The 26,019-nt window shown below is 46.0% G+C and overlaps 1 protein-coding gene across 1 annotated transcript in view; it reads left to right on the forward strand.

The window, feature by feature from the left end:
• LOC143290210 (diacylglycerol kinase beta-like) overlaps window positions 1–26,019 on the forward strand; it is a 121,830-nt gene that overhangs the window by 55,119 nt on the left and 40,692 nt on the right. Inside the window, exons 2-5 of the mRNA XM_076599534.1 lie at window positions 164–1,373; window positions 18,311–18,613; window positions 19,799–19,875; window positions 20,889–21,288. Of these exons, the coding sequence (XP_076455649.1) occupies window positions 18,550–18,613; window positions 19,799–19,875; window positions 20,889–21,288 (541 nt within the window). The 5' untranslated portion in view covers window positions 164–1,373; window positions 18,311–18,549. The remainder of the gene's footprint in view (window positions 1–163; window positions 1,374–18,310; window positions 18,614–19,798; window positions 19,876–20,888; window positions 21,289–26,019) is intronic.

The following is a 26,019-nucleotide window of genomic DNA, read 5'->3' on the forward strand; positions in this document are numbered from 1 at the left end:
CCATCCCATCAGCTATGCTCTGAAGCTTATGCTCACATTTATTTCATTGATAACTACACGTCTAACGATTTCTTTTTTTCCCCCACAGGAAACCCCGTGGGGGCACATGAAAATGTTACACATTTCATGTAGATATTCATTCATTTATTTTTTCCCCCCTCAGATTGGACGTTAAGAGAGCACACGATGTGATGGGTCAGTGAAGCTGATTGCTGACCTGTCTCCTGCTGTCCGGCCTGCGCAGAACTTCAGGTCCACCACCAGTCGCTGAGCCACATCAATACCCTTCTGCCCAGCCAAAACAACCCTTCTGCCCAGCCACAGCAACCCTTCTGCCCAGCCACATCAACCCTTCTGGTCTGCACAACAACCTTTTGGTCTGCCACAACAACCCTTCTGGTCTGCCACAACAACCTTCTGGTCTGCGACACTTCTACCCAGCCACAACAATCTTTCAACCCGTCCACAACAACCCTTCTGCCCAGTCACATCTGTACCCTTCTGGTCTGCCACAACAACCCTTCTGATCTGCCAGAACACATCTACCCAGCTTCAGCAACCCTTTTGCCCTGCATTAACACCCCTTCTGCCCAGCCACAGCAACCCCTCTGCCTACCACAACAGCCCCTCTGCCCAGCTACAGCAACCCTTCTGGTCTGCCACAACACTTCTAGTTCTACCCAGCCACAACATCCCTTCTGCCCAGCCACAACACCCCTTCTGCCCTGCCATATACTTCTACCCAGCCACAACCCTTCAGCCCAGCCACATCCCTTCTACCCAGTCAAAGCCTTTCACCCCACGGCTCGCACACGCTACCTGGACTGCACAACACAATCCTTGGTGGGCAATGTCTAAGCTATCCTTCTCTCTGTGGTGGTGATGGTGACGGTGATGATGATGATGACGTTAGCGGTGACAGCCTAAGTGTGGTGGTAACGAGAAGCGTGTTTCTCGTCAGCTTCTTACTTTCGTGACACGGTGAAGAATGAGAAGGAGGGGGGTGGAGGGGGAGGGGGAACGTGTATGAGGACATGGCCGAGTGGGAGCTGGTATGGTGGTCCTTGAAACGAAGCCATCATCACCGACGACGGACTGACTTCTGCGGTGACCCTCATCACCTGAGTAAAGTGTACCATTGTTACTGACGGAGTGTTGAGAGGAGCAGTACTGTTGCATGCTTTGTTTTCAGTGGGTTTTTCCCCCCATGGCTGGCAGCAGTCTGTGACGATGACCACCTTTACCACCCAGATGTTGGGTTAGCCGTGGTCATGCAGCGGAGAGTAATAGTCTCGTGATTTAAAGCCACTAAGAAGGAAGAAAGTGATCTGTGTTTTGAAGAACTGCTTCATCCTGGGACAAAAAAAGAAAAGGTATGTTATGGTGTCCTGCTCTCTCAGTCTCTGTCTTGAGTCTGAATCTGTGTCTGTCTGCCAGTCTATACGTGTGTCCTTGCCGCTCTCTCTCTCTCTCTCCCCGCCCACCCCAACCCTCCAGTTGTGTACGCATGCAAGTGTGCTGGCAGTCACTGAATTACTGACAGTATCACAGAAAATAGGCAATTTTAAAAATTCCGTTCTTTGAAAAAACAAAACAGAAAACTTTGAGAAACTATGTGCTTACGCGACAAACACATAACTGAAGCTGGGTAGGGGGGTGGGGGGTGGGGGAGGCGGGGAGGAAGGAGTATGTACACAGGAACCCTGTTCTGGTTGTTTGGGGTTTTTCAATGCTCCAGTAGTGAAGATGGAGAGGTTGTGGGGAGAGGGCCGTGGGGGGTGGGGGGGTGGGGGTGGGGGTGGGGGTAGTGACCCCACGATGATTCAGTACCTGTTGGAGCTGGTGATGAAGGGAAGAATCAGGGGAAAAAATGCCCACTGGTGTGGATCGAGCTTGGTGAGAGAGTACATTGGTGCTCTTTGAGCGGGCGGTGCCAATGCAGGCGCAGACAATGTGCAGCCCTAATGGGGGCAGTCCCGAGAAAGCGCAGAACATCATCGTTCTATTCCTGGGGCCTGCGTTTAGGGGGGTGGGGGGTAAGCTATCAGCGTGAGGCGATCTAATCAAGCAGCTAACAGAATATCGTCTCCTGTGTTGATTGAATCAAAGGAGGAGGGTCCGGGGGGGAATGGTGGCTAGTGATGCAGTTACCGAAAATTGCCATGATTTGACTGCGAGTTGAAAGGGGGGTGATAACGGAATATGGGGAACAAGGTTGGTTGTACGTGGTTTTGGGGAGGTGAGGTGGGGAAGAGGGGAGGGAAAGGGGGTTAGGAGGAGAAGGCCAGACCACTAGGAACCACCATCACACTCAACGCGGTCACACACACACACACACACTCTGTGTACACACACACACACACACACACACACACACACACACACACACACACACACAGCCTTTCCTGTCTATCAAGGCGCACCAGTTTAGTAGGGGGAATTTCGGTGGCAACCTCACCTTCGGGCCTGGCAAGACGCATTGACGGTATTCCCGTCCCACAGAACTGATAACTGAATGCACGGGGCTTTTTCAGTGTGGTTTTCTCTGTCATCGTTGGTAAGTGGTGAACAGATGTTGTCAGTAAAAGGAATGCCAGTCTAAAAGTAAAAGAGTGTTTCCATATCACTCAAGCGAGTCAAAGCCAAGAACTTGAAGAAGCGAGAGCTAGCAACAGCGACCTTGTGGAAACTCTTTGCCAGACTTCCAGCCAAGTGTTACCATATGGGCAACCATTGCCGTTATAAATTGCTGAAAGTGGCTTTGGTCCGTTTCCAACACCCCCCCCCCCCCCCCCCCCCCCCCCCCCCCCCGGTACCATTTCATATCCCCCTGCAGTCTGCAGAGAGCTCAGTAAATTGTGACGGTTGGGCAGACTTGATAGAAGTGCAGCCTTGTGGCACATTCTGTTCTGTTGTAGTTGTGAACTAAATGTGTGTGTGAGGAAGATGAACGCGTGTGTGAGGAAGATGAACATGAACTGGGCTAGATGGTGTTGATTTGATGTATGTCGTGCTTGTATGATGTGTGGTGTACATAATTAAGAGCAGCTTGTCTCTGTCGAGTCTGTGTAAGGAGACCTTTTTCCTGTAAAAAGTGTAATCCCTGGCCTCTGCCTTTGTGTCTGTGCTGCTTTCTCTCTGCAGCTGTCTTTATCTGTCTGTCTCTTTCTTCCCTCAGTTCTCTTGCTCACTGTATACTATTTATGATTTAGATTTGACTTGTGTACATGATAAAGGTGCTCACTCTGGTTGTTTTGAATGCCCAACTGGAGTAAAACAAGGTTGCCTGCTAAGTCCCCAAATTTTATCATTTTTCGTAAATAATTTAGCAGTGGATCTGTTACAGAAATGTAAATATGGCATTCACACATTCACAGGAGCAATGGAAACATATATATATATTTTTTTTATTATTTGCAGATGATGTTATTCTTTTGTCAAATACAGTTACTGGATTGTGAAATCAACTAAATACATACTATATATGTATGTGTATAAAAACAGGAAGCTGTAAAGGGAACCTGATAAATAGAATTGATATAATTTAGATAAATGTTTTGGTAATCCAAATGGGAGGGCATCTACCTGCTCTCAAGAAAAATGGTTTTATGGAAATGCAAATGTAAAAGTAACAAATTTGTACAAATATTTGGGATTATATTTTACATAAACAAACTTTAAAGCACACACACACACACACACACACACACACACACACACACACACACATATATATATATATATATTGGTGTCATATACTGTACTATGTCAAACTGATGCAAACCAGGCCCATCTGTTTGCTCTTCTCGACCAAAATTTATTGTGGCAACTCAGTGATACGACATCTCGCCATTAGACCACCGTCTGCTAGCTAATGAAATGCCGTTTCCAGCAGTAGGTAAAGTCATTCTCAATGGCCGCCATTTTTCAGATAAGTGACATTATCGATTTGCTCTGTCTTTGCCAACCTTTAATGCATCAGAAATGGTATTTTCATGCGTGTTTGTTGTTTGTTGCGGCTTTCTGGGACGTTTTCGTCTCGGGATTCATGTATCTTACAGGTTACTGGACTTTCCGCCGACCTGGACAAGTTTTGTCTTTATTTTTTCCCTTCCTTAAAGTCCATTTGCCAGTGAGCCCTGGGGGTGGGCTCACAGGATGGTTGGCACTCACAGGTAGATCCCCCATTCTACCCGTACAGGGGTGTGCCACTGGCGCACTCTGGGCTGCCGGAGGGCCAGGGATGACCCCGTTTCCTGTCCTCCCTGGATTCAGCCCAGCATACCTTACCCAACACATTTGGTGCTCAACTGGGGATACCCACCGCATCACCTGGAGTGGCTCAGCTGGTATCGGTCACCAGCGCATCCCACTCGGGACATAGTACCTCTGGGTTTGCCTACCCAGGTGGGGAAAGCTTGCACACGCCTCTACCTCAGCCTTAGGTAGTCGGGAGAACAGTAGGCCTTACGGTCCCAGCACCTAATTTGGATGGGACCTATTGGGCCACCATCTCCCCCGCTGGAGGTGCTGGTGCCAGGGTCCGTTGAGGAGGGTCTCACGGGGTCAGTCGCCCTCCAAGGGTGATTTCTCCTTTTCAAACCTGATGCAGATGCACCTAAGATGCATGCTTGGCTGCTACAAGGCCTGGGTAGAACCTCTCATCCTCTCCCATCCGAACTCTGCCACGCACCTCTTACCGGGCGCTGCGCACCAAAGGTTTCGGCTGTGAACACCCACTCTTTGGTCAGGGCAGTCTCCATGGTAACCTGCACCCCCCTCCCCCTCAGGGACCTTTTCCCTTGGGGTCCCCTTACATGGGGTCCAGGGTCTCTAGCACCTCCCTCTAGGGACTGACTGCTCCTGGGTCACCCAGACAAGGTTGGTGAAGCTTGCGACTTCTTTTTACCACTCGCTCCTGCATTGGGGAGATTGATGGGTGTTCATGCCCTCTGTGCATGCATGGGTCCCTTCCTAACCATCTCAGGAGGCGCACAGTGTCAAGATTGGCACAACCCTCATGGGTGTTGTTGGACCTGCGGTCCATGGGCTGTAGCCCTGCAGCAGGCATGAACGGGATAATCAGCAGGAAACTTTGATTGGTTCACGCTTCTTCCCATGAGGCTGTACACTCAAATCTGGAGACCCCCTGGGGTATATCCAGGTGTGAGGGGACCCTGCCCAATATGGTCTGGGAGGTCCATTTTCAGCGGATGTTCTGAAGAGTGGGAGAATATTGACGATTTTTCCTACCCTTTCCTGGGTGACAGGTCAAGTCCATGTTCACCTTCTGATCAGGCTGAAACCAGTTCCTTCCTGGCGGCACTGGGGCGGACCCTGCCCACATGGGTCACTCCACCATCAGCCTTCGGAATCCGCCCTTCACACCGCACTGTCACCATTAACCCTTCTTTAGCACTACAGCACCACCACCAGGACCACTTATTGCCGTAAGTTCCCACACCCGCCCTCAGTGACAGGGGTAATTTTTCTCTACCCCTGCCCAGTAGGGAGTCCTTGTCTGTCCCTGGGGTTCGTCCACCCGGGGAAGTACCTCGTTAGACAGAGAAGACAAGACAAATGAAAAGGACTCTTCCATGGGTATGGTTGGGTTCTTGTTCACCCCCGTTCACACAGCCTTTATAGTGTGCTGCCCTTTTGGGTGGGACAGGGGGCTTGCCCCACAAAACCTTCCTTCCCCTACCTCGGCCATCCTTTCGTACATGACGGCTGGCTGAGGGGGACAAATAGGCTGGTCGGTGCCTGCTAGATGTTTCCTCGGCGTTATGCCTTGGCCGCTTTCCCTCACAGGGTCAAACACGTGTGGGATGAGCGTGGACTCCTGCGAGGTTCGGAGGTGTCTTCTCCTGAACCTCATTTACTCTTCAGCCATCCACGGCTGACTACTTTGGGTGACAGAGTGGCTGCGCGCCTGACAGTAAAGGCAGACGCTACTGCCAGCCATCACATCAACTCCGTGCTTGCCAGAATGGGTGCTATCATCTATCTCTCTAACAACCCAGGAGAAGAAAAGGCTGCCTCATGGTCAATTCCTACCCAGCAGCACTCCCTCTTGGGTCTTTGTCCCTGCACAGATAGGGGGCCTATTTACACCCCAGATGACTCGGACACATTTTAGACCCTCCAGTCGCTCAGCCCCGGCAAGTAGGGCTTCTCTCCCACGCACAACAGTTGCGCGAAGTGGGACTCGATGACTGGGTTATGTTGTGGCTAGAATTGAGGTACATGCTGTTTCGGGCAGAAGATTCGCCATCATCTGTGACCCACTCCTCTTTCTTATGTAACCATGTTAGAGGAGCATGACAGCATTTCGATGACTGGGATATCTCACGGCTTCTTGAAGGCATGACATCAGACCCCAAACTGGGGCCCCCGGGGTTTTGGACACGCCTGCTGGTGAATCCAAAGGTCCAAACTGGGTGGAGACCAATCCTGGATTTGTCCCCCTCAACAGGGCCACATTCTTATGGACTCTCAGGCACGCATTTGAGAGACCATTCAGCAGTGCAATGTGCCACTGCTTTAAACCTGCAGGCTGTGCGTGTCCAGATCCTCATTCATCCGGCATCATACCGGTACCTGAGGTTCATGCGAAGGGATTGGGTAACCCAGTTCTCTGCCCTTCCATGTGGTCATTCCAGTGCACCCCATCCTCTGCCGACGGCGGGGCTGGCAAGGGTTTCCAGGTTCAGTTCAGAGTTCAGTTCCTCTAGGTAGGTACCTACTCACCTGACTCCACTTGGCACAGTCGCAGGCCCTGTGTACAATTCACACATCCAGATTTCGGGAGCTGTGCACACAACAGGGATTGTCGCAATAAAAGGGAAATTGCGCTCTCTCCCTAAGCCAGTCCTTCGACTTCTTAGGGGCGACATTTGCCATACGATCCATAACGGTCGTCAGGGGTTTCAGTGTTCAGTTCACGGTGCACAGAGACAAGGCTGGTCTCAGAGGGCTTAGCCCAGGGCCATGCACATCTGGGAATACATCAGCAATAACTTATCTGCCCCACCCCCATTTCTGGCTCAGGGGGTCCCACTGACCCCATACTTCAAGGGGCACTCTTCACGATGCATCCTCGCGAGTAATGGGGAGCCCACTCGGGCTCACTCCTTGCAGCCGTGATTGGGTCGTCACAGGAGCCAAGTGAAACTTCACTCTTCTGGAACTTGCAGCAGTTCGCTGGGCTTGTCTCCACTCCACTTGAGTGGAAGCCATCCAGAATATTCATGCGTTCACGGGCAACACTACTGTCGTGTACGTGGACACAAAAGGGGGTGGGGGGTGGGGGGAGGGGGGGGGGGCTTGGATATCCTCATGTGGTGGTCCAAGGCTCTCTTTTGCTGGTGCTACAAGGCATCGAGCTTTCAGCAAGACACATAGGGGCAGTACCAACCTAGGCAGGCGCTCGCAGCAGGTTCAAGAGCGTCCTCCACTTGGTGGACCCTACACAAGGACACCCTGCAAGTGGTGTGGTGTTATGGTCTCCACAGAAGGTGGTTCTCTTTACCACAGGTCGGTCGAGGACTCCTGATTCCTGTCACACTGGTTGCAGACATGGAATCTTGGGCAGCAAATGTTTTTTTCTCTGGACTGGAGCAAGCTAACCGCCTGAGCCTTTCCTTACTTCCCGATCCCGCCCTAGATGGTTGGGAAGCCGGGTCGGAACGCCTACACATCGGAACCTTAGGCATTTTCAGTTCCGTTCATGCAGGATTCTGATAGCTCTGGAGGCTCGCGCTGTTGCCACTTCAGCCACCTTTCAGCACTGTGTGCCTCTGCCAGGATTTGCAGGTGGCCTTCTGCCGTTCAGAGATTTCCTTCATCAATTTTCTCCTCAGGGAAGTCTGTATGCTCACGGCATATGGTTCTTAGGGATTTCCTTTTTCGTAGCTAACTCAGCTGTCACGGTTTCAAGGGCTCCCCATGCGAACCAGAAGGCAATGCCCTCCTCCATTTGCTTTGAATTCTGCATCAGTTTGACATGGTACAGTATATGACACCAAAATGGGGAGTTCGTATTATACTCCCAGTTCGGTTAAATATACTTACCATGTCAAACTCAAATGGCCGCCCGTCCGTCCCCACGTTTCTTGCCGTGCTTCACATTGGTCGTTTCTTTGCTGGCCATTGGAATGATTGTTTACCTCCTACCGGAAACGGCATTTCATTGGCAAGCAGACGGCGGTCCAATGGCGAGATTTCGTATCACTGAGTTGCCGCGATAAATTTTGGCCTAGAAGAGCAAACAGGCCTGGTTTGCATCAGTTTGATATGGTAAGTATATTTAACCAACTTGGAAGTATAATGCGAACCCCCCTTATGTATATGTGTGTGTGTGTGTGTGTGTGTGTGTGTGTGTGTGTGTGTGTGTGTGATAATGTAGAAAAAGAAAGAGAGGTATTATTGAAATAATCGTTGAGAAAGTGAAGTAGCGTTGATCTCTATATATTCTGGAAATTATTAATACCCAGATAGAGCCTGTGATGACTTTTGGTGCAGAAATATGGGTTGTTAGCAAATGCTTTCTCACAGTCCCACATCAGCACAGTCTCCCTATCCAGTGTGTATCTCAGCTACTGATGATGAAAAATATTTTGTGTTTCAGTGTAAATCTTGGTTCTGTATGTAAACAACAGCAACAACAAAAAAGCCAGTTCATTTTGAGGAAGATGTGGAGTTCATGTATCAGTCTCCTTATTTTCATTTTTTGGGGGGTCACTACACGTGAAGAAGGTATCTCAGCGTTGTGGATTGCTGATTGGGTGCAAGTGGCATTCTCGAGCTAGACACAATATTTAATGTTTATGACGCCAACATTCCAAAGAGCTTGGCAGCCTTTCTGCCTCTCAATATGTCTCTTGTCTCTGTTTCTGTCCAGTGCCTGTGCCTGTATGTCTTTTTCTCCTCCCTTCTTCCCGTCCTGTTTCTGTTTGTCTTTGTCTTAAAGTTGGATGCCTGTCTCCAACTCTCAGTCTCTTTCTTTCTGACTGTCCATCTCTGTCTGTTTGCCTATCTGTCTGCGTGCGTGCGTGCGTGCGTGCGTGCGTGTGTGTGTGTGAGATTGTTTGGGGAGGGGGAGAGGAAAAAAATAAAATAAACTTGTTCGTCTCTTTTCAAAATTCCATCTTTATTTTACCTTTTCCCCCCTTTTTTTAGTTCAGTTTCTAAGAATCTTCACATACGATTTTATTGTGGCTGTGCATAAGGGTTTCTAATACTCTGAAGTAGCTTGTCTCTTCAGCGTTATGCCCTTGTCAGCTCCGAAGGAAGTGGTAAGCTCAGGAAAGATAAAAAGGGAGGGAAGGAAGAGGGTTTGAGTTGAGGCTTTATGGGTTGTTTGGTTAAATTCTCAGAACTCCAGAATGGTTGTGTGTGTGTTACTAGGAGGCTGGCAACAGTAGTAACACAGTGCTCCAGCAAAGAAGAAAGAGTGGTGGAGTGATTGGGCTTGGGGGAAGAGACAGGGAACTAGTGTGAGAAGCAGAGAAAAAGAACGCCCCCACCCCACCCCACCACCACCACCAACAACAAGTAGAAAACAACAACAGTAACACCAGGACGGGCAGTTTCTATCTATCCATCCCAGCAGTTTCTATAGATCTTTCTATCTTGAAGTCTGGAAGACCTGGGGGCACCACATATTTGGTAACCAGCCTCCTCCATCCCATGCGGCTCCAGGTTGACAGTTTTTACTGTTTCGCTCCATCTTCTTTATTCTCTTTCTTCAGCTCTCTTATTTTGTCACAAAGGTCCATGACATTCTCCGTTACCCAGGGCTTTTTTGCTGGTTGATGTTTACCGGCAATGAAAATGTGCAGTGCACTGTAGAATACTAAGCGCCATGATTTTTTTTTCTCTATTGATAATCATCATTATCATTATCTTTTTCTGGTTAGATTCAAGATTGTGGTCTTTTCTGGTTCTGTTCTCTGAATCCCAGAATATGCGTGTGTGTGTGGGGTGGGGGTGGGGTGGGGGGGAAGAGTGTGTATGTGTGTGTGTGTGTGAGAGAGAGAGAGAGAGAGAGAGAGTGTGTGTGTGTGTGTGTGTGTGTGTGTGTGTGTTCTGATGTGGTTGGGGACAGCAGCACAGTGCTCAGGTGTAGAAGGAAAAAGACAGAAGAGAAGGAATGTGAGTGGTTATTTTTATCGAGAGAGAGAGAGAGAGAGAGGATTAAAAACCAACCAACCAACCTTAAAAAAGAAAAAAAAAAAGGAAGTGTCTCGTCGGTGTTTGAAATTTGGATTCTTTATAGCATGCACAACAACAACAACAACAACAAAAACAACAACAGCTGCTGCTGCTGCTGCTGCTGCTGCTGCTGCTATTACCTACTGCTGGTGCTACTACTACTGCTGCCCCTACTGCTGTAGCTGCTGCTGCTACTACTGTTACTGCTCCTACTGCTGCTGCTCCTCCTCCTTCTGCTGCTGCTCCTCCTCCTACTGCTGCTGGTGCTACTACTGCTGCTACTTCTACTACTGCTACTACTACTACTTCTGCTGCTGTTGCTACTGCTACTTCTACTAGTACTACTGTTTTGATTCCGCTCTCAGCACATGCAAGAAGTTATTTCCAGTCCTAGCACATCTGTGAAAAAACCCGAGCCTGAAGAGGCGGTCACAGGGAATCTGTAGAGACGTGACTTGCTGGCTGGCAAAGGAAGCATGTTAATGTTGTGAATTAATTGTTGTGTGTGTAAGTGCTGTTCTTGAGCCAAACACCAGGGATACTTAATGCTCATGACGTCAGGATTCCGAAGAGCTTGGCAGCCTTTCTGCCTCTGTGCGTCTGTCTGTCAGTCTCTCTCGGAGTCTTCGTCTTTCTCTGTTTCCATGTTTCTTTCTCTTTATACCATTCTCTTTGAGCCTTCTGTCAGAATGATATTGTGTGTGTGTGTGTGTGTGTGTGTATGCGCGAGCGCGCACGTTTGTGTGTACGTGTGTGCACATGGGTGCAGCGGATGGGTTGAAGAGAGTTGGCCTCATTTCAGTTCAGAGTTTCGATAATGTTCAGATATAGTGCATTGGGGCATGTTGTTGATATGATCATCATCATCATTATTATCATCATATTATTATTATGTTATTATTATGATGATGATGATGCAGCGTGCCATGTCAACGTCGACCGACAGAGGGGAGAGTAAAACTGGGGGGCTGAGTTAGGAAAGATTTGGTGGCTTCGTTGTTGCCTCTTCTGGTTCAGTTTCTTGGAATCCTAGAATAGTGACATAGTTTAAGGTGCCACAGTGCTGACGCGAAGAAGGAAGGAAGGAGGAAGGAAGGAGACAGAGGAAAATGAGAAATGGGAGTCCAGAAATGAGGAAGAGAGAGGGTTGGTTGGGTGTTGGGGGCGGGTAGGAGGATGATGGATAGAGACAGAGGTGAGGAAGGAAGGAGGGAGGGAGGGCGAAAGAAGATGGAGAGAGTGAGTTTATGAATACAAAAACATAAACTGAACATATCCAAAATAGATAACTTGATAAATGCATAAAATAAATGAATTAATTGTTGAATAGATAAATAAAACAAACAAACAAAATAAGAAAAGTCACAGGGAAATGGTGGGCAAGAGGTTTAGGGGTGGGGCCTGGGGGTGACGGTCGTGTCTTGCAGACTAGCAGTGAAGGCGTGTAAGGGTGGACTGGTGAATTGATAAATTGTGGCTGGAGCGGTGACACAGAACTCAGGTTGGAGAGGGTAGAAGACAAAAAGGGGTGAGAAATAGGAGCGCTACGAATGTGTGTGTGTGTGTGTGTGTGTGTGTGTTTTTGCGTGTGAGAGAGAGAGAGAGAGAGAGAGAGAGACGTTTTGATGACTGGTAAACTTGGGGAAGGGGATGGGTGGGTGGGGGGGGGGTTGGAAGGGGGGGGGGGGGGGAGAACAGAGAGTGCAAAGGAAAGCGGACTGTGAAAACCAGGCAAAGAAACCTTTCTTAAAATACTGTCTTGCTTTAAAAAAAAAAAAAAAAAAAAAAAAAAGAAGTTCGAAGTTGATCCTCAAACTACGTCTCCACTGCATAGGAGGATCTGTGTCATCCCACACTTGCAGACTGCAGGTATCATCGGCATCTAACTTCGTAGTCCTGACAGTCCCATATTCTGTCCCCCAGCTGCAGTGCTGCCAAATAAGGGCAAGACAAAAAACCAGGTGATCCGCTGCGACGAACAGGTGGGTTTGTTACAATTCCGTGCAAAGCTTCTAGCTGTTGGGAGGATACTTACAGACGGTTGTAAGCCTTTTTTTTTTTTTTTTGCTTTCGCCTGAGTCCCTCCCACACCAGTTCTGCCATTCACCGAATATCTGCCAGCTGATGTTTCAACATAACTTATTTAAAAAAAAAGAAAAAGAAAAAAAGCGCCATATAATTATCAGTCTGAACAAAACCTGTTTCTGCACCCTCCAGTTTACTGCCCGATCTTTCCCTGGACCCCAGGCTCTTGGTGATAGGAACCACGATCATTTGAATTTTTGTAATTGTGTGAACATTCCTTTGAAGTGTTTTTTGAAATTGCTGTATTATTCTACCTTCCATTTTGATACGATTTCACCCCCTCCCCCTCTTTTCTTATGAAGAACCATGCATTCAAAAGATGTGGGTAAAATGTGGTACCCATAATGTATATTATACATTACACACGCACGCACACACACACACTCACCTCTCTCTCTCTCTCTCTCTCTCTCTCTGTGAGATGCGCTTTGAAAATCATTCCAGATCAATTATGTCTAACTTCACAAAATGACCGACGAAACATCAGTCTAGGACAGCAGCTGGAGAGTTGAGTGGAGATCCCTGGGGAAAAACAAAACAACACACACACACACACACACACACACACACACACACACACATATATATATATATATGTACAGAGAGAGAGAGAGAGAGAGATCTATCTATATATATATTTTTTTTTTTTTTTTTTTTTTTTAGTTAACAGCAAGCGTTTTTATTCTGGGATGCACAGTAACATTCGTTGGACCTGCGCACGTTGTTATCGCACAGGTCTGTTTGTTCCGACTAGCGAAAGAATTACACGCGAGTTTACAACGCTACCACCGTCGTTTCACTCATCACCATCACCACTTCCACCACTGCTGCAACTGATGGTGAAGAGTGATGGCGATGATGATGGTGTGGTGGTAGAATCCCACACAAGTAGTTAGATTCTTCTTCTTCTTCTTCTTCTTCTTCTTCTTCTTCTTCTTCTTCTTCTTCTTCTTCTTCTTCTCCTCATCATATCATCATTATTTGTATTATCACCTTTCAGGTGGATTCAGGCATTGCTTACAGGTCCGGTTTTTTGTTTGAGAAAAGGTTAATATAAATACGATGAATAGATAAGTATGTGAATGGATTATTAGGTATAAGTTAATGAACCTCTTATCACCATTACCTCCACCACGACATGGAACGAAGGGAGGAGGAAGGGAGAGAGAGAGGGCAGTTGTGGGGAAAGCTAGCAGCACGCAGCAGCCGCAGTGGAAGGGAAAAAAAATGCGGGAGATGTTGTTGCATCACCGACGCCTGTTTTCCGGAGACCACAGCATGGAGGCTGAAAACAGCGCATGCAGCATGTACAGACCGTCATCCTCTCGTTCTGGCAGTTCAACAAACAGAGGAAGAGGAGGAGGAGGGTTAAGAAGTCGGTCTGTTTTGTCACTGATTTTTACTGGACAGGCAGTGGTCGTGTACTTCGTGTGCGCATATCTCTCTTGTGTCTCTTGTTTGTATCCTTTTTTCTGTCTGTGTTCTGTCTGACTGTCTGTCTGCCTGCCAGTCTCTGTCTGTCTGTCTGTCTGTCTCTCTGTTTGTGCCTCCTCCTCCCTTCACTCTCAAACCCTGGTCAAAGTGCACATTTCTTGTCTGTCTGTCTGTCTCTCTTTCTCACTCTTAAAAAAAAAAGAAGCAAGTAAGCACATGCTGGTCAGTGTGCCCATCTCTCGCCTGCCTGTATCTATCTCTGTCTGTCTCAGTCTGTCTATCGATCTGTCTGTCTGTCTCTCTTAAAACTCTGCTGCATACGTGTGCTGGTGGAACTGCCTGTCTGCCTCTCGTCTGTCTCGCAGTGTCTCTCTGTCACATTTCTCTAATCTCTGTGTCTCCCGTCCCCCCCCCTCCATCCCCCCTCTCTCTCCCACGCTCCTCTCCCCCCATCCTCTCTCTTTGTCTCTCTCTCTCTTTGTCTCTCTCCAGTAACAGAAGGCAGTGGACATTGCTTGACAGCGCCCTGATGCTGCTAGCTTGACCCATCCCTCACCCCCCCAACACACACACCCAATAGAAAAAACAAGAGATGCATGCATGTATGATAGCGAAGGGGTCTGGGTTTAGGAAGGGGAGGGGGGTGGATGGTTTGCAGTGGGAGCAGCGGAGTGGGGAAGGGGGTGGGGGTTGGGGTGGGGGGAGAAAAAGAAAAGAATATCGGTCAAACAAAACGAGAATCTTTTGCAATCTTGGGTGGTGGGGTGGGGATGGGTTGGTGGATGAGCGGGTAGGTGGGGGAGTGGAGAGGGTAGAAGCTATTGATGTCTAGTGTCCGGTTGCCAAGGAAACGCGCGGCGCTTGTGACGTGTGGTGTGTGACAGCTGCTGCTGCCCAGAGAGAGAAAGAGAGAGAGAGAGAGAGAGGGAGGCTGGTTGTACCACACCACCAGACGGATGAAGCGCTGGCTCTCTCCTGCCTCTGTGTCTGTCAGTCTCTCTCTATCTCTGTCTGTCTGTCTGTCTCTCTTTCTGAGAGTTTTTCTCTCTGAGAGTCTGTTTCTGTCTGTCTGTGTCTCTGCAAACTCAATCTCAGTCCCCCCACCCCTCCCGTAACCCCCATCGTCTCTCTCTCTCTCTCTCACTCTCTCTCACACACACACACACACACACACGCACACACACAGGGAAAGTGTGTGTGTGTGTGTGTGTGTGTGTGTGTGTGTGTGTGTGTGTGTTTCTCTCTTTTTGTGCTGGCCATGGGTGGTGGTGGTAGTTCTGGTTGCTGATGTGGCTTGTTTGGTGTGCTGTGTGTGTTTGCGTGTCTCTGTGTGTGCATGCGTGTGTGTGTTTGTGTGCATGTGCGTGCTTGTGTGTGTGCGTGCGTGTGCGCGCGCGTTTGGCTTGCTTGCTGCCTTGTGTACGCGCGTTTTATTTGTTGCGCGCGCGCGCGTATGTGTGTGTGTGCTGTGGATTTGAGCGTGAAAGGGAAGGAATGGGTAGGAGTAGACTTATCACTTATGTCTGTCCGGCTGTTTTTCTGTCTGTCCGCGTGTTTCTGTCTCCCTGCCTGCCTGTCTTTCTGTCTGTCTGCCTGCCTGTCAGTCTGTCTTTCTGCCTTTCAGCCTGTTTCCTTCGAGATCTCTTCCACCACCCCTCGTTCCTCCAAACTCTTTCACCCACTATTCTCCTCTTTCTCCTTCTTCCCTTTCTTCTCCACTCCTCTCTCTCTCTCTCTCTCTCTCTCTCTCTCTCTTCCACCCCCACTTCCTTGACCCTCCTTCCTTCCCTTCTCCCTTCATTTCTTCATTCTTGCTGCATGAGTACAGAGATACTGAGATAGTTATTTAGTGCATAGTGCTTACTGAGATAGTAATTTTAGTGCATAGTGCTCGGGTCGTATTCATTGGCACTCAGGGCGCTCGCGCGCGCGTGTGTGTATGCATGCGCGCGTGGGCGTGGGCATTGGCATGTGCATGTGGAGGTGTGCCTGCCTGTATGTTAGGGCAGAGAGAGAGAGAGAGAGAGAGAGAGGGGGGGGGGGCGGGGGAGGCTGAGGCGACCTGTGTGCTCATCATAGCCAGACAAGGCCAGGCAGGCAATTATGGTGCGGCTGGAATTAGACCGTAGCTGGGGTATAAGGAAGGCATCCTAACTCACACACACACACACACAGACAAAAAGGCAGGTTGCACATGTGCGTATTTTCTTTATTGGGCTGGTTTTTGATGTTGGTTGGTTGCTGAGTGGCAAATTGTGTCTTTCGTCTGTTTGTCTGTGTCTCTGTGTATCTTTTATTATCTCAACTTTGTGTGTGTGTGTGTGTGTGTGTGTGTGTGTGTGTGTGTGAATGACCAGTAGCTTCTTTTTGTTGTTGTTGTTGTTGTTGTTAAGCATTACTCTGCTGAGAGGAAGATCAGGCTTGCTTTCCCCTGTCAGTGCTGCAGTTTTCAATCTTTACAGAACAGTTACAAAAAACCCCACCATATTACCTCTTCACATTTCAGGGCAAAAAGAATTGTAGTTGGGGGAATAAGTCTTGGGAAAGAGAGGGGGTAGAGGGGGGTGGGGGGGATAGGGTGGATTAGGCACAAGTACAGCTGACCCAAAATATTGAAAATGATTATCCTTTGTGTCTACTTTTAACAGTCTTATGTGGTCATTAGGCAAACACTTGGCATTCTATATTGACGGCAATGACAGCTAACAGTTTGAGTCTGTCATGGACATTAGGCAAACACTCAGCATTCTTATTGATGGCCAGGATATCTAACAGCCTGTCGAAGTTTTTAGGCAAACACTAACATTCTTATTGATGGCCAAGATATCTAACAACCAGTTGAGGTCTTTAAGCAAACACTCAGCTTTCCTATTGATGGCCAGGATATATAACAGCCTGCCCAGGCCTTTAGGCAAACACTTAGCATTCTTACTGATGTGCAGGATATCTAACAGTCTGCCATGGTCATTAGGCAAACAGTCACTGACTCACCATTTTTATTGATGGCCAGGATACCTAACAGTCTACCTGGTAAAGATCTTTAGGCAAACACTCAGCATTCTATATTTATGCTTGGGACATTTAACAGTTTGCCATGGTCATTAGGGAAGTACTTAGCATTCTGTATTGATGGCCAGGGTAGTTGTGGGTTCCAGCACCATCAGCAGCTAAAATTCAGTGTCACTGTGGGATTTTTCCACAGTGACCAGCTGTGATCCAGAGTGGACTGTACCATAGGAAAGCTGGAACCAAGTGTGTGAAATGTGAAATTTCATTTGTATTTCAACTGTATAGTGTATAGATTTCTTTGAGAGACTTGTAACATTTTCTGATGTGAGTGTCTTCATCTCTTTGGTGTGATAGTGTGTTGAGATTTATATATTCTGTCAAAGGAAGCTCAGAGTATTTATAACCTTGTCACAGTTCTTGTCTTGAAGCAAAATGGGTTTTCATAGCGTTGTTGTGATCATTATTATTCTCAGCTGTATTGATAGTCATATACAGTGCATTGTTGTGATCATTATTATGGTATTCTGAGCTGTATTAATAGTCATATATATACAGTAAAACGACCACATTGTTTGGTACTTCTTGCTCTGCCTACTACTACATGTTCTTTTCCCTCCACTTTGATGCCTGTGTGAAGTCTTTGTCAATCTCCAATGTCAACAGGTGCTCAGGACAGTTAGAGAGACCACTTGTAATAGATTGTATCCTGAGATCGAATTCATGGTTGAATGGCTTTCATTGTCGTCAGTGGTGAGCTTAGTTAGCAGGGTGGTTGCCTTGGAATCAGGGCAGGCTCTGCTAAACTCCACTGAGGGGGCTCATCTACAGTGCAGAGTCTTCTTAGGTGTCTGGCCTCAAGGCTGCTCTGATATTGTTGACTTCTTGTGGTTTTTTGGCCATGTTGGGGAAATGGGATATATATATATATATATATATATATATATATATATATATATATATATATATGTAGCACTAGAGTAATATCACTGAGAGAGTATGGAAGATAACCCTTCATCTATCACAGATGCTCATCCTTTGAAACAGTCCTGAATGCAATACTATTTCTTTCTGACCATTTCTAGATGGAATTTTGCTGACATACACAAAAAGAGAATGGGAAAATGAAAAAGAGTGGGAAAATGACTGTATTATGATTTCTTTAGTTCCTGCAAGCGGTGTGCCACAGATGAGAGTTCTTTCCAGTGTGCAACAAACAGGCTGAAGTTCGTTAACCATTGTAAAAATTATCTTTCTGTCCCAAGGTAAGAAAATCTGCATGAATGGAAATGGCCATTTATTTCTGGTGTTTTGCCATTTCACATGTGAAGGAACGCAGTGGGTGTACTGCAGCATATATTTGCAACAGAATGATAAAACAGCCATCATTATGTTTCTGGAATTGTAAGTTTTGTACACTGAATAGAAAGGGGGTGGAGGGAAGTAGAAAAAGAAAGTTTACTGGAAACTTGATGTTGTATAAATCTATCATGAATCCAAAATCAGCCCTGAGAGGAATTTCCATAGGATTATTCTCAAAGATGTCTTTTTCTCTCTGTGTGTGTTACAGTGGTGGTGGTCCACATTCAAGACCCAGCGACAAACCAACCCAGCTGTGATGGCACATTTCTACAGTCCTGGTAATTGAAAGGGGGCTGGCAGGCAGGGAAGCAGTTCCTCAGAGAGAGAGAGAAACACTCCCACATTGAGGGGGTCACAGGAGTTCCACTCTGCGCTGACCACTAGGGCCGTCCACTGTCCATCATTGACCTCTGACCTCAGGCGGCCACCCTCACCACCACCACAATCATGGCACGACAGTGGCAGAAGCTCAGTCCTGCAGAGTTCCACCAGATGCAGGAGTACATTTCATGTCAGTGCCCACTTTGAATGCAATGCAGTGCAATGCAATGCAATACCAATACAGTACAGTAAAGTACAATACAATACAATACAATACAATACAATACAATGCAATGCAATGCAGTACAGTGCAGTCCCATCCCATCCAATCCAACCAATCCAATCCAATACATATACATCTTTATTAAACGAATTGAAAATTACATGTGTGTTCAAAGACTCCTCACTTAAACCACACAGTCTCTCAGTACGCAATTGAATCTTACATACATATATATGTATGAACATGACTTATGTTAAACTTAAAAAATGAAAAAAGTAGAGTTAAAACATGAAAGTAATGAAACTTAGTAGCTGGATTTATCACACAGCAAAAGGGATTGTAACATGCTTTTTAAAGAAAAACTAAGAAGCACTATTTCTGAATAAGAGACACTATGATAAAATTATCGTTGTATTGTGATAAATTCTTCAGTTGCAGTTTCTGTAATAGAAAATACCACTTTTTTTGCATGCCTTAAAGATTTATGTTCAGAGTTTATCACATACATTAAGAAACAGTCATTTGAAAATGAGAAACCCTATTCCAAATTATAAAGAATTCTTAAAATTGAAGGCAAGAATTATAGAATAGAATAATATTAGAGGATTTGACAGATAGATGGTGACTTTATTTATATTTTAAAATTTTATTTATTTATTTATTTATCTTTTTTTTCTTTCTTTATTTATTATCTGTTTTTCTTCTCCTTTCTTTTGAACAGATGTGGTGTCACTTGTGTGGACCAGTCCTTGTGCTTTGAACTGAAACTGAAACTGTGTTGTTGTTTTTTTTGTCTCTGGTTATCTCTGGTTTCTCATAACTGATTGATGGATCAGTGGATTGCCTGATGATTGTTTTTTCTTCATTTGGTCATACAGTTGTCCTTACTTTCTAGCACATTTTACATTAAAAGAAAAAGAAAAGACTAACGTAAAATCCTAGTTGTGTGGATAGATAGTACAACTTAGTACATTGTGCACAGATAGTATTCATTGCCACTGTGTGTGTGTGTGTGTGTGTGTGTGTGTGTGTGTGTGTGTGTGTGTGTGCATGTTTGTGTTTGTGTATCTGCGTGTGTGTGTGTGCGTGTGTGTGTGTATGTGTGTGCATGCACACGTGTGTGTGTGTGTGTGTGTGTGTGTGTGTGAACAGATTCTTGCAAAAAGGTCAAAGATGTACTGGAGGAGTTCAATGGAGATGGTGTGCTGTCCAAGTACAACCCTGAGGAGGTCAGTCAGCATGTGTGTGTGTGTGTGTGTGTGTAAGATCGGAAAAATCTCTGCCTTCAACAGGCCACAGCCAAACACCAGGAAGTGCTTCTCTGTGAAATATGTGATTGTAAGAGGGTTAATCCACCTGGTGTCATTACCAGGATGTGGATCCAGGACCCTCAGTTTGAAAGGCCAAACGCTTTAACCACTTGGCTGTTGCGCCCATTGCCACTTTGATTGTGAATACTTTGCAAGAAGGGTCACAAAGATAGACACATGACCAGGGTTTCAGTGGCTGTCATACGTTCCTGCCAGGTGAAAATAGAAGAGGGCCTGAAATCCTATCAGATATGATTGTCTTGGCTAGGGTGTTGTGTCAGTTGTTCTGTAAGTGCACTGTGTTGTGTGACTGCTCTGAGAGACAGTGCCTGACAGTCACTGGGTCTTGTTTCTGCCAGACTGCCAAAATAATGAATTCACCATGGCGTAATTGAAAAGGTGATGGGTGTGTGAAACCTTTAGTCCGTGTGCCATGACCTGATTGAAAAGGTGATGGGTGTGTGAAATGCTCCATGGCCTGATTGAAAAGGTGATGAGTTCGTGAAACACACCATGACCTGATTTAGATGGTGATGGATGTGTGCAGCCTATAGCCTACAGTTTACCATGGCTGGATTGAAATGGTGATGGATGTGTGAAATGCTCTATGGCCTGATTGAAATGGTGATGGATGTGTGAAATGCTCCATGGCCTGATTGAAATGGTGATGGATGTGTGAAATGCTCCATGGCCTGATTGAAATGGTGATGGATGTGTGCAGTTTATAGACTACAACGCACAAATGGAAATGGTGATGGGTGTGTGCAGTTTATAGACCACAATGCACAAATGGAAAAGGTGATTGATATGTGCACCCTATAGACTGCAGTGCACCATGGCCAGACTGAAACGGTGATGTGTGTGTTCACTTTACAGACTACATTGCACTAATTGAAATGGTGATGGGTGTGTATGGGTGTGTTTGTGTGCAGCCCATCGACTACAACGGCTTCAAGCTGTTCATGGACCTGTACCTGGAAGCTGAGATCCCCGAGGAGCTGTGCCAGCACCTCTTTTTCTCCTTCATGAAGAAAGGGGCGGGGGCCACGGGCGCCTTCCCCAACGCCGCCGGAGGCGGAGGAGGAGGAGGGGGGCAGGGTAAGGACTTTCACGTCAAGGACGTGGCGGTGGTGGCCTCACAGACCATCTGTGCGCCCATCACCAACCTCACCTCAGAGATGCACTATGAGAAGGATTCCTCCTCACAGTCCAGCTCGCGGCCCCACTCCAGCCTGGCGGAGAAGATTCATGGGCTGACGGAGAAGTTGCAGCACGGCCTGGGTCACGTGCGGCACGATAGTGGGGGGGACCCAGGCAGGCGCAGTCGTGCAGGTAGACTAGCGGGGGGGTTTGGTTTTGAGGGTTCTGTCGTTTGGTTCTTTTGTTCGTTGTCGTTGGCACGTTGGTGGTTGTTGGGTTTCGTTTCCTTCTTATGTTCCTTCCTTCTGTTTGGCTGTCTCTCTTTTGGTTGCTGCTATCTTTGGTTGCCCCTTCTTTGGTTGGTGTCACCTTTAATTGCCATCACCTTTGGTTTTGGTTGTCCCCCCCTTTGGTGCTGCCACCTTTGATTTCCTTCACCTGTGGTTGTCTCTGCCCCCCCCACCCTCCCCCCCCCCCCAACCCTTCCCTCCCCCCTTTGGTTGCCATCACCTTTGGTTGCTGCCACCTTTGGTTGTCTCCCCCTTTGGTTGTTGCCACCTTTGGTTGTCTCCCCCTTTGGTTGCCATCACCTTTGGTTGTTTCCCCCCACCCCCTTTGGTTGCTGCCACCTTTAGTTGCCATTGCCTTTGTTTGCTGCCACCTTTGGTTGCCATTGCCTTTGTTTGCTGCCACCTTTGGTTGCCATTGCATTTGGTTGCCATTGCCTTTGTTTGCTGCCACCTTTGGTTGTCCCTCCTTTGGTTGTCCCCCTTTGGTTGCCATTGCCTTTGTTTGCTGCCACCTTTGGTTGCCATTACCTTTGTTTGCTGCCACCTTCGGTTGCCGTCACCTTTGGTTGTCCACCTTTGGTTGCCATTGCCTTTGCTGCCACCTTTGGTTGTCCCCCTTCAGTTCTTGTCAACAGCCTTCTTGCCTGAAAAGTAGACGTTTGCGGCATTGGCATGTAGGTTTGGTCTTGGGTGAGTGTGATTTGATAATGTGGTGTTGTGCTTGGTTGGTTTGTTGTATGGGTTCCAATCTAAGACTTCAGAAAGCTCATGGAAATGTGTAAGGGTTCATCTCATTTATTTTTCACAGGTATCTGATACTAGATTAGTTATTGTCTTTTATGTTAAAGCAATCTGTTAGAATGAATTGGTTTGGACTTCAAAATACTAGTTGCATTTCCGCTAATTCTTTACTCTCCAGTTTGGTGCCAAATTCATGATTGAGAAAGAGATGAATGGACTACCTGGTGATTCAGGTAGTCATTGCTGTCTATTGCAGTGAGGATTGTCTGAATGCTTTTGAAAGAAAGAACACACTCTTTCCCTATGAAGTCTTAAATTGGAGGTGACCATGTTTTCTCCTTGTTTGGTTGGAGCATGCCTTTAAGAGTAAAGCCTTCATGATTTTGTTTCTTATCCTGATTGTTTCATTCCCTTCATGTTATTTCTGTGCACTTCTCCAGAAGCTAAAGAGAAAATAAGTTTGATACCTTTGTTTTTCTTTTTGTTCCATTTAGTATAAGAAGTTTTATTCTACTGCCCCAGTGCCTTCCTTTAGATCTGTTTACAATGGAGTCATTTGTTTTCAGCATCGTAGCGTTGATTTTTTTTTTCTCTCCTTCAGTCTTCTCTTTGCAATTTCTTTCCAAATTTTGACTGATGTTGAATTCTAATTATGGCAGCCCTGGTCTGTGTTAGTGATTTTAACAGTTGATTAGTGCATTATGGTCAAAATTGGTGTGTGTGTGTACAATAAATGTTTTTGTTTGGACATCCATTACGAAAGCTATACCCAGTGTCAGTGTGAACTGCCAGGAGAACATGTTAATTACCTCAAACTTAGAAGTATAGCTTCAAAACTGAAATACCTTTACAAGGATAGTTGCACTTGTCTTCAGGTGTTCTTTGATTATGATATACAGAGAATCTGACTTGCTTAGTTGCAGTCTTACAACTTGTAATCCTGGTTTCTCTGATATCTTAGGAACCTGAGTATAGTTAAGTTTATGGTTGAGGTTTACATGGGTCCCAGAGGCTGACCTATGGTGTGGTGTTTTTTGTTTGGTGTTTTTTTGTTGTTTTGTTTTGGTTTTTTTTTTGCTCGTTTTTTGTTTTGCTTTCATTTGATCTGCAGTTTTGTAAATGACCATGGACAAAATGAAAAGCACTTCCAAGTCAACAGCCAGTAGTTTCTGATACATCCCAGTGTAAAATTATTTCTTTCAACTTCACTGGAAACAAGACATTTTCTCTGCATGTTACATGCGGGTCATGGCTTTCTTGCTCATACTTCACAATCTTAAATGCTCCAAAATAAGTGCTCTACAATGGGCATCCGGTGGTGAACATCCTGCCCAGTGCAGAGCTGTCGGTCATTTCTGACCGTTTCATTTCCAGTTTCACAAGGAAGCATCACTGCGTTTGGACAAATCCATATGTGCTACACCACATCTGCTAGGCAGATGCCTGACCAGCAGCATAATCCAGAATGCTTAGTCAGGCCTTGAGTGCATGCGCATATATTTGTGTATCTATCAGAGTGGATTTCAACTACATAATTTTTGCCAGAGGACAACACTTTCGTTGCCATGGGTTCTTTTTCAGTGAGCCAAACATGTGCTGGACATGTGACCTCAGTTTATCATCTCATCTGTATGACTGGACTCTCACTGTGATTTTCATGTCATACTTAGGAGAAAGGGCGAGAGCAGGAATTGAACCCCTCACCTCACCTCACCTCACCTCACCTCAGGCCCATAACTACAAAGTAGTCATTGGGGGAAGCCTTAGGACCACAGACACAACCTCCCTTCTCCATCTCTCTGTCGGCAGCCGCCGGCAGCAGCTCACGTGTGTGGAGTCCGGTCCATTGTTTGATGTTCTCATGCCAGTTCTTCCACTGTCTTCCTCTTCTTCTCCCGCCCTCGATGGTGCTTTGCATAATTGTTTTGGACAAGCTGGTGTGTCGAGTGTTGTGTCCAAACCATTTCAGCTTGCGTCTCTTCACAGTTGAAAGGAGAGGTTCCTGAGGTCCAGTAAGGTTCTCAATTCTGCTCCATACATGTTCATTGGTCCTGTGCTCGATCCAGGGAATTTGAAGGAGCTTCCTCAGGCATTTGTTCTCGAAGGCCTGGATCTTCCTTTCAGTTTCGGCCGTCAGTGTCCATGCCTCGCAACCATACAGAACAATGGAGACTACCAGGGCTTTGTAGAGTTTGAATTTTGTGGAGAATCGGATGTTACTTTTCCACACTCTGTTCAGTTTGGTCATGGCTGCAGTGGCTGTGCCAATGCGAATTCTTATTTCTGCTGCTTCCTCACAAACACTGTTTTGGTGTCACAATAGTGTATTTAACCAAACTGGGAGTATAACACAAACTCCTCATATTGCAGATAAGCATCTTAACCATTCTGCCACCTTCCTCCTTTCTGAAACAGTTTAATCCTTACTCCCACAAAGACTGTGTACTAGTACTGTGATGGTTGGTTATGATCCTGAGACAATGTTTCAGTTCTTGAGCTAAGCTAAGCAGAGATTTTCCAATTTTGTAATCATTGTTAAATGAATTTCTCTTACTGGTGGTAATGAAGTATTCTGTAATACGTTCAGGGAGGGACAGTTGTGGGCTGGGGGTGTAGATTTATTTTATTTCATTTTTTTGTTTATTGATTTTTTTCTGTAACGATGTTGTTTTTAACATCTTTTCACTCCCGCAGTTAGTTGTACTAATAGTGTGAATGGATGAACGAAAAGGGTTTAAGGTTTATGTCATATTTGTGTTTATGTGGAATGTGGCAGAATGGTTTAGACACTTGTCTGCCTGACACAGTGTCTGTGGGGGTCTGTGATTCTAGCTCTAGCCTTTTCTCCCAGGTTTGAATGGTAAATCCAACTGAACATCTGGTCTTTGGGATAAGGTGATAAACTGAGGTCTCAGATACAGCACAAACTTGATGCACTGAGAAAGAATCCATGGCAACAAAAGTGTTGTCCTCTGACAAAATTCTAAAGAAAAAATCCACTCAGATAGGTACACAGATGTATCTCTCTCTCTCTTTCTTTCTCTCTCTCTCTCTCTCTTATATATATATATATATATATATATATATATATGGTGTAGCATATATGGATTTGTCCGAACACAGTGATGCCCCCTTGAGAAACTGAAACTAGGGTTTATCTTGTAGTTCTGCTTTGCAATGTGTGTGTATGTATGTGGCGTGAACCAATAAGTGCACATATAGATATTTGTGCATTCATGCATTTGTGATAGGAACAAAAGATTAGTTCCAGATATCATTTTGCCCCCTTGCTTTCAGAAAATGCTGATTTAAAATGTATTTTGCTTTTATTTATCTTACACTATCAATTCAGGAAAACGTATATGGGTAACATGCATCTCTTATCTGTCACATTTGTTGTGTTATCTTTTATATATACACATATGTGTTTGTTTAGCCATTTTCAGATGGAATATTTACATATTTGTTGTGTTAACTCAGAATGTTTGTTTACATCACTAAAAATATTATTTATCTGTCAACAACAACAAAAATGATTTTTGTAAAAATGAGTGTGATACCTAACTGATAAATGTTAGTGAAGTGGGTTTAACAAATGTGAACATCAGATGTCTGATAAATAAACCACTGAAAGCAATGGAGGAAGATGACAGAATGGATAAGATGCCCATCTTCCAATACACTGTCTGTTAGGGTCTGGGTTAATTCCTGCTAATTTGACTGGAAAATGAAACTGAGTGTCTAGTCATTTGGATGAGATGGTAAACCGAGGTCCCATGTGCAGCATGCACTTTGCGCATGAAAAAAGAACCCATGGCAACAAAAGTGTTGTCCTCTAGCAGAAGTCTGTAGAAAAGATCCATATTGATATATATACAAAGACATATGCATG

Source organism: Babylonia areolata, chromosome 15 (assembly GCF_041734735.1).
Source record: "Babylonia areolata isolate BAREFJ2019XMU chromosome 15, ASM4173473v1, whole genome shotgun sequence".
NCBI classification, from domain to species: Eukaryota; Metazoa; Mollusca; class Gastropoda; order Neogastropoda; family Buccinidae; genus Babylonia; species Babylonia areolata.